The sequence below is a fragment of the Sturnus vulgaris genome, chromosome 27 (assembly GCF_052056855.1).
Source record: "Sturnus vulgaris isolate bStuVul1 chromosome 27, bStuVul1.hap1, whole genome shotgun sequence".
Classification (NCBI taxonomy): domain Eukaryota; kingdom Metazoa; phylum Chordata; class Aves; order Passeriformes; family Sturnidae; genus Sturnus; species Sturnus vulgaris.
The window spans coordinates 4,327,342-4,336,102 of record NC_142269.1 but is presented as its reverse complement, the minus strand read 5'-3'; the positions used below and the strand labels follow the sequence as shown (position 1 = coordinate 4,336,102).

At 55.3% G+C, this 8,761-nt stretch overlaps 1 protein-coding gene across 1 annotated transcript in view; it reads left to right on the top strand.

Annotated features, from left to right (window-relative positions):
- The first annotated feature begins 538 nt into the window (after positions 1 to 538).
- The window catches only part of PIP4K2B (phosphatidylinositol-5-phosphate 4-kinase type 2 beta), a 30,431-nt gene continuing 22,208 nt past the window's right edge, over positions 539 to 8,761 (top strand). The window contains exon 1 of the mRNA XM_088179521.1: positions 539 to 734. Within this exon, the coding sequence (XP_088035647.1) occupies positions 555 to 734 (180 nt within the window). The 5' untranslated portion in view covers positions 539 to 554. The remainder of the gene's footprint in view (positions 735 to 8,761) is intronic.

Here is an 8,761-nt window from a genome sequence, read left to right as displayed (position 1 = left end):
GTCTGTTCCCAGAGGGGCGTTCCCCTACTGGGCGCGTCACGCCGGCTGGGCGAGACCATCTCCGGGAAGAGGAGGAGGGAACGGGGCTTTTTTCCTTCTGTTTCTCCGTCCGTTATCCCTCTCCGTTGTTCCCTGTCGCAGCCCGTGCGTGTCGCGGCTCTTCTGCTCCTACCGCAGCCCGAACCGGAGCTCTCCCTCCGGCAGCGCCCGCGGTTTCCCCCCGCTCGGGGGGGACATGGCACCTCCCGCTCCCCACCCCCTCAGCCCGCCGCCATCTTGGCGCCTCCTCGGCGCGGGGCCGGAGCGGGCTCGGCCGGCCGCGGCGGAGCGAACCACCGCGGGGGCGGGCGGGGGGGGGAGGAGGGACCGAACCACCGCAGCGGCGGCGGAGGGGGGAGGGCCGGGCCGGCGAGGGGAAAGCTTAACGGGCCGGGACTGCCGGAGCCGGGCGGTACCACTGCGGGAACGGGGTGGGGGGGAACCGAGCCGGGTCGGGCGGAACCATGCGGAGGCGCTGGTAGGGGGGCGCGGGGAGGGGGTCGGTCGGGTCCGCCATGGCCGCGAACTGCGCGGGGGCCGCGGGGACGGCGGCGGGAGCCGTGGCCGCGGTGGGCTCGGCCCTCAGCGCCAGCAAAACCAAGACCAAGAAGAAACACTTCGTGTGCCAGAAGGTGAAGCTGTTCCGGGCCTCGGAGCCGCTGCTCAGCGTCCTTATGTGGGGGGCGAACCACACGGTGAGAGCGGGCGGCGCGGGCTCCCCCCCCACCCCAAACCTCCGCCCCTCAGAGCCGGGAACGGGGTCTCGTCCCCCTCGTCCCCCTCATCCCCCTCAGCCCCGGCCCTGCCCCTCAGCAATGCCCGAGCCCCTCAGATCCGACCCTTCCCCGCTCCCCCTCAGGCTGGGCCTTTTCCCCCCTCTCCTCCACAGCAGCTTTTTTTGCCTCCCGCACTCCCATCCCCGCTGAATCCCAACCTTCCCTCCCTCTCCATCCCATCCCTGATCCAGCCCCTCCCGGGGCTCTGTGGTCCCTTTCTGTTGGTTCTGTGTCCCCAGGCAGTTTGGGGACCCCATACATCCCTGTGTCCCCACACGCCCACCCCTGGCTCCTTTTCCAGCTCCTCTTTCCCAGGACTGGGCAGGGGCACTGATCCCTTTTGGGGTGATGCTGCTGTGGCACTGGGGCGTCCCTGAGGACACGAATTTGGCACCCCCAGCCCTGTCCCCTGTCCCAGCCGCCGGGTTTCCAGCCAGGACTGTCCCTGTGGCTGTCCCAGGGAGGGATTTCCCTGTGGGGAATCACTTGGATGATGTGTCTCCCATCTCCATCCCCCAAAAATGAGGGGTTTGGCTCCTCTGCGTGTCCTCTGGGACCAGGTTTTGACAGGGTCCTTTGGGAATGTCTGTGCTGGCTCAGCTCTGATCCACCTCCTTTGGTAATTCCTCACACCATCCCTGTGTTTTCTCTGGAAATTTCTCCCTGGTTTGTGATGGCAGGCACGAGGATTGATCCTTGGATGGGTGCTGGGTGCTGTTGTTGGTGGCCAAAGAACCCAGAAGCCTCATCCCTTCCTCAGTTAATCCACTTTTAGGGCTCAGACACACCTATTTCTCCAGTGGATTAGTGGATGTTTCCTAGAGAGTGAAAGGGATTCAGGCTCTTTTTTTTTTTTTTTCCCAAAACAAATAACACACCAAGAATTAAAAAAAAAAAATTTAAAAAAATCCTTCTTGCATTCCTGGCCTGCCTGGCTGGAGTGAAAGCTTCCAAATGTGGTTCAGCACCGTGCTGGCTTTGAGGCAAAGGATGTTCCAAGTGCTCCCAGCCTTGCCCAGGAAGCAGGATAATGAGTTTAATCAGCCTTTGATCAGTGGTGCCATTAGCAGCCCTGAAGAAATGGAAATTGTGGGATTTTTCCGAGTTTCATTCCCGGCCTCATAGGTTGTTGCTTGCTGGCAATTGGCCTTTTTTGGGGATTTTTTTTTTTGGTGTTTTTCTTTGTTGTAGCTGTCTGGGCAGTAGGAGCCTGGCAGGAATTTGAGGCCGTGGATGAGGACAGAGTAACTTTGGGAACACTTGGCTGTGAGATATTTGGGCAAAGGGAGGAAGGCGAGCTGACACTAAGCTGGTAATGAGATTATATCGGATGTGTATTAGGAAGAAATTGCTGCCAGGAAGGAACCGAGGGGCTGGGAAAGGGGGGGGGTGAGGAAAGTTCAGCTGTGACCTCCTGACCTTTGCAAAGGCGTTTAGGATTTCCCAGTAAATCCCTCCACCATTGGGGTGAGGGTTTGGTGGCTCCCCTGACTCACCACGAGCAGCTGCTGCTCCTGGGCTGTGGCTGGGAGATGATCCCAGTGCCCTGCTTAGAGTCGGGGGGAGGGATTGGAATTACATGCCCCAGCTGGTGGCTTTGGAAATCATTTTGGGAATACCTTTGTGGAAATCTTTTGTGGGGTTGTTTAATATTTGGCTGCGTTGCACATGGAGGGGTGAGTGAGGAGGATCTGGGCTGTGTCCATGGAGTTCTGCCCTGGGATCCTTGCAGTGGGAGGAGGGGAAAACAGCTCTGAGCACAAGCCCGGGGCTGTGCCAGGAAGATCCCGTCAGAATTTCTTGGATCTGGGATGAACTTTTTCACGGACAAATCAAACAAACAACCATTTTATGCAAGGCTCTGCAGAAATCCCCGTGGGTCCGTTCTCCCAGGCTGGGACTGCCTTAAAGAGGCTGCAGAGCACGGGCAGGGCTGGCTCTGGGGAGCAGCAGGAGCACCCCAGGAGCAGGAGCTGCTTTCTGGGACAGCAGTGTGGGGTCTTTAAATCAGGGGGTCCTGGAGCTCCCCAGCCAGGATTGGGATTGGGATCGGGATCGGGGTGGGGCTGGTATGAGCAGGGCCAAACGGGGGTGGTGTGAGTCAAACAATTTGAATTTTGGACCAGAAAACCACGGAGAGGAGGGGAGAACTTGTGTGAAAGTTGAGCCACCCAGGCTCAGGCTCGATTTCTGAGTTTTCTGTCAGCCCCTGAAGCCAGCAGCCTTCAGGGGGGGATGGTTCCTGGGGAAGTCATGGCACTGGGGGCTGGGTCTGTGTGTGCTGCTCCAGGTGTGCTGCTCCAGGTGTGCTTTCCATGCCCTGGGATTGGTCCTGGAAGGGAGCAGCCACCTCCCAGGCAGAGAGATGAGCAGAGGGCTGTGTGGTGCTCTGGGAGCCATGGAAACAGTTGTAAGGTGCTGCTGATGGGAGGCTCTGGGATCCCAGGCTTTGATATTCCCAAATCGTGCATCCGTGTCTGTAGGGCTGTGATTCCTCAGCTGGAAAAGATTCCCCTGGCTGCTGGCAGGAGGGGAAAGGCACAAACACCCCGTTTTTTGTGGGAATGAGATGTGTTGTCTGCACGGATTTTACAGGAGGCAGCTCCAGAGGCTCCAGTCGGTGGCTGGAGCAGCAGCAGCCATCTCCCAGCCCTCAGCACACAGCAGAGCTCGTTAGTATTCCAGGGAAACAGCAGAGCTGGGAATGGCAGCACGGCACTCCCAGCACCACAGCCTTGCTGCCAGAGCAGCATCTGCCACAAATCAAACACCCAGATCCCAGAAATTGGTGGGAACAGCCTGGCTCTGTCCCTGCCAGCTCTGATTGACCTCTGGAGAGAGCAGCACATGGATGGTCACGGCTGTGCCAGCCCTGGAATGAGCGAGGGGCTGGCTCCAAACTGCTCATCCAGGGGCTCCTCTTCAAATCCACACTCCAGGATCCCTTTTCCTGTTCAATTCCACCTTCCAGGATTCCTTTTCCTGTTCAATTCCACACTCCAGGATCTCTTTTCCTGTTCAGTTCCACCTTCCAGGATCCCTTTTCCTCTTCAATTCCACACACCAGGATCCCTTTTCCTCTTCAATTCCACACTCCAGGATCCCTTTTCCTCTTCAATTCCACACTCCAGGATCCCTTTATCCTTTTTGGGCTAGAAAATAGGGATTTCCCAGGTGGTTCAATGAGGGCTCATTTCCCTGCTCATTTCTGCTGAGTGCCGTGGCCATGGCTTGGTTGTTGAATTTTCCCATTTCTCAGCCTTTTTGGACCCAGGGAAGCATCAGCCCTGCCCAGCTGTGGGAGGACTGGGAGCACGGATGTTTCCCAGTGACCCTGAGGCTGACAGGACTGGGGACACGAGGGTGGCACTGCCTGATCCCTGTGATGCAGCCAGGACTCCTTTCCAAGTTTTTTTGTGGTTTTTTTTTTTCAGGAATAGTCGGGTTTGCTGTCACCAAGGGATGCTTTTTATTTCCATCTTAAAGCATCCTGGTGTCCCCAGAGGAATTATTGACTACAAGATTCACTCCTCACGTTGCATTGGGGGGGTTGTTAGTGTGGATACTGATTAATCATGCTCTAATTCATGGAAAACAGGGTTTTCTCCTCAAACCATCACCCAGTTGCTGCTCTGTGCTGAGTTTTGCAGCAGCTGTGGGTTTGTCTCCTTGCTAAAGTGATTTTTCCCACGTGTCTTTTACCTCCTTCCCCAGAGCATAATGAAGTTTAACTAATACCAAGATGCCTGATTGGAGAGCTTTGAGGGGAACAAAGTATCTTTATTTTCCTCACAGCAAATTCCTGTGGCAAAGAATCCTGGAGAGTGGGCTCCCACACTCCCATCAGCTGCATCTTGTTAGTAAACAAATCACATTTTCCCATCAATTTACTAATGCTAATTGCCACTTTGAGGCTACAGTCAGGTTTTGAAACAAAATTATGCCTGGCCTGTTCATCCCAACAGCTGTCCCTGAATGACACAGAATATTGATGTGGCTTTTATTGGGAAAGGAATTTGGTGGCAAAGAGAAATTATCAAGCCAGAGTCCTGAATGGTGCTGCTGAAGAATTCCAGCGACCAGGAAGTAACAGCTTGACACAGAGAGAGGGAGGAGGTGTTTTTGGAGCCCTGCAAAGCTGAGGATGAAGGGTCTGGGCAGTGGAAGAGGATTTTCTTTCCTCACCTCCTGCCTCTTGATCCCTGATCCCTGTTGGCATCCAGCTTTTCCCTCTGGGGTTGGGCAGCTTTGATCCCTCTGTCCTTGTGGGGTGGCTCTGGACGCTGCCTGACCTGCTGGGGAATCTCTCCTTTGTTCTCAGGAAATGGCAAAAACAGGGAAAAATGGGAAAGGGGCCGTGTCCCAGAGCTCCTGCTGAAGGTGCCAGCGGGTTTGTCTGAAATGGGCCTTGGATTGAAATCCTGAGAGCCCCTGGAGTGTCCAGATTGAAATCCTGAGAGACCCCGGGGCAAAAATCCAGATTGAAATCCCGAGAGAACCCTGGGGCAAAAATCCAGATTGAAATCCCGAGAGAACCCTGGGGCAAAAATCCAGATTGAAATCCTCAGAGAACCCCGGGGCAAAAATCCAGATTGAAATCCTCAGAGAACCCCGGGGCAAAAATCCAGATTGAAATCCTCAGAGAACCCCGGGGCAAAAATCCAGATTGAAATCCTGAGAGTTCCTGGGGGAAAATCCAGATTGAAATCCTGAGAGACCCCGGGGCAAAAATCCAGATTGAAATCCTGAGAGAACCCCGGGGCAAAAATCCAGATTGAAATCCTCAGAGAACCCCGGGGCAAAAATCCAGATTGAAATCCTGAGAGTTCCTGGGGGAAAATCCAGATTGAAATCCTGAGAGAACCCCGGGGCAAAAATCCAGATTGAAATCCTCAGAGAACCCCGGGGCAAAAATCCAGATTGAAATCCTGAGAGTTCCTGGGGGAAAATCCAGATTGAAATCCTCAGAGAAGCCCGGGAGTTTCCAAGCCCCTCTGGGGCTCTGCTGTGCTGCTCCTGCTGTGTCTGACCTGGGAGGGGCAGCACCCAAACACAAATGGCACAGCCAAAAAAACAAAAAACCATTTTTTGATGGTGCACTCGGCCTGGGCTGGCCCCTCTCATTGCTGGGAGGTGGAGAGCTCTGGGCAGGAGGGGACTGGGTAAAAATGGGCTCAATTTCCAGGGGATTTGAGGGCAGGTCTGGGCCACAAAGTGCAATGGGTTTGAGGGCAGATTGGGGCTATAAAGTGGATTTGAGTACAGATCAGGGCTGAGAAGCTGAAGCCTTACGGGAACGCAGCATCGCTCTGGGTGTGGCTGTGACTCCCTGGGCTCCAAATGAGCCGTTCTGTGCCCACTCTGGGGACATCAGTGGCAGAGGTGTGGCACCACGCCGGGCACAGCCCGCTGATCTGTGCTTTACAGTGGCTGTGATGCCCAAAACATCACCTGAGGGCTCAGGTGTGTGCTCGTGGTGCTGCTGCACCTCTGCCTCCTCCAGAACCACACCCAGCATCTCCCTGGTACCCACAGAGATCGTGGCCAGGCAGAATTCCTCCTCTTTTTGGGGACACAGCACCTCCCTGCTGTGCACCTTGCTGTGACCTTGCCCTCTGGAGCATAAATACCCCAGACACACACACACACACTCACAGAGTCACACTCTGCTTTATTTAATCTGCTGCTCCACGCCTCTCCCCGGGGACAAGGTGAGAGAGCAAACATGTGCCAGGCTTTTGTCACGTTGCTCCCTCCCTGAGGCTGCTCAGATTCCCCCGGGATGAGCCTGAGGAGAGAATCCCTCTGGAGAGGTGAGAGGTGCTGCTGGCCCGGGCTTTCCTTTGGGCAACGACTCCTCGTGTGTCGGGATAATCCTCGGGAAGGGAGCTGAGGGTTGTGCTGTGAGAAGGGAGGGGTTGGGATATCCCTTTCCCGAGGTTTGTGGGGGATTTTTGTTCCTCTCCCTTGGGAAAGTGTCAGGCATGGGTGTTGCTGTGGGAGCACACGGTGCTTAAACAGCAAAAAATTTAAAAAAAACCAACAAACCAACGTAGCAACAGAACTAAACGAAACAAATCTGTGTTTTCTGCCAGACTGGTGCCAGGAGCAGAGGCCCAGTGGGCACTGCCCCAGAGCTGTCCTGGGGGAGGGCAGCTGGGCAGTGCTGGCCCTGGAAATGACCACTCCAGCCCTTCATCCATAGCTTGGTGCCCAGCACAACCCCCTCCCTTCTCCCTGACTTTTCCAGAGCCAGAATCCCAAATCCAGCCCTTGGTGCCCAGCACAACCCCCTCCTTTCTCCTTGACTTTTCCAGAGCTAGAATCCCAAATCCAGCCCTTCATCCCAATCTTGATACCCAGCACAACCCCCTGCTTTCTCCATGTCTCGTCTAGAGTCAGAATCCCAAATCCAGCCCTTCATCCCCATCTTGGTGCTCAGCACAACCCCCTCCCTTCTCTCTATCTCCTCCAGATCCAGAATTCCAAATCCAGCCCTTGGTGCCCAGCACAGCCCCATTCCTTCTCCATGTCTCCTCCAGAGCCAGAATCCCAAATCCAGCCCTTCATCCAGCCCTTGGTGCCCAGTACAACCCCCTCCTTTCTCCCTGACTTTTCCAGAGCCAGAATCCCAAATCCAGCCCTTCATCACCATCTTGGTGCCCAGCACAGCCCCATTCTTCCTCTATCTCCTCCAAAGCCAGATCCCAAAGCTTCCAGCAAGCTCTGCTAGAAGGGAGGGGGGGAAAAGCTTCCACGGGGAGGATTTTTTTGAGCAGTTCTATCTTCTGAGGAGTGGCGGCACCTCTGAAACGATCCAGAGCCATCCTGCTGCACCATTTCTGCCACTCAGGAACCTCCCAACAGGTGCCACGCTCGCTTTGAGCTTTGTGGCAGAAACCAGGGCAGCCAGCGAGGCCTCGGAACATTTGTGTCTGAATCGCTGCCAGCGAGGAGGCAGCCTCGGCATCGCTGTTCCCTCTCAGCCGTCAGCACCCTTCCTCCGCTCGGCAAGGAGCTGATAATGGCTTGTTTGTGCCTTCCCCGGGGCGGGAGGAGGGATGGGAGCAGGCTGCCATGGGAGCAGGCGTGTGGCAGGAGCTGTCAGGCTTCCCCTCCTGGTAGACGGCAATAATTAGTGGCTGGAGGCAGCGCCTCTGTCTCGGTGCAGAGTGAGTTGTTTTGTGCTCGCCCCGAGGGGAAATCTCTGCGTGGGACTCTGGTGCAGCTCTCTGCAGTGGTTGGGAGCTGGGAGATCCCTTCCTCACCTGGAGTCTGTTCCCTTTTCCCTCCCCTCTGGCTCAATCAGTGCAGGATTGAGCTGAGCCCGGCGGGCATCAGCCTGTCTCTAATGGGGGATGTGTGCCGTTATTTATTCATTCATTCATCTGTGCAGCGTTTTCCGTACATCCCAGAGGGTTTGTGGCAGTGCTGCATACATACCTGGAGCAGAGAATAGGCAGAATTGGAGAATAAAGTGGGTATTTATTAAAAGTCTTTAACAGGTACACCCTGGGCAGAGGTTACACTTGAGATGCACAACAGTCACGAGATTTTCGGGCAGATATAAATTTGGTCTGTTTGCATATCAGGGGTTAATTGTCCAATTACAGCTTCAGGTAATGAAGTCATTTACCCACAGTTTGCTCCCCCCATTTCACTTTTGTTTACATTTTTCATGCCGGAGGCTCTGATGATGTCCTTGGTTCTCAGTCCGGGATTGTTTCATGTGAGAGCTCCCTGACATCTACATGGAGTCCAGAGTTACCAATCCAGTGCAGGACCTGAAAAAACACAAAAGCTCGAGGCATGAGCTGGGAGGGGAGTGCAGGGCAGGGCTTTGCTGAGCTCCATCTCTGCTCCCTCCAGGAGCTTTGCTTCCTGCTGCTATCTGTTGTGTGGGATGGCTGGCTCTGAAAATAGCCACCTTCCCTCCTGGCACCGGG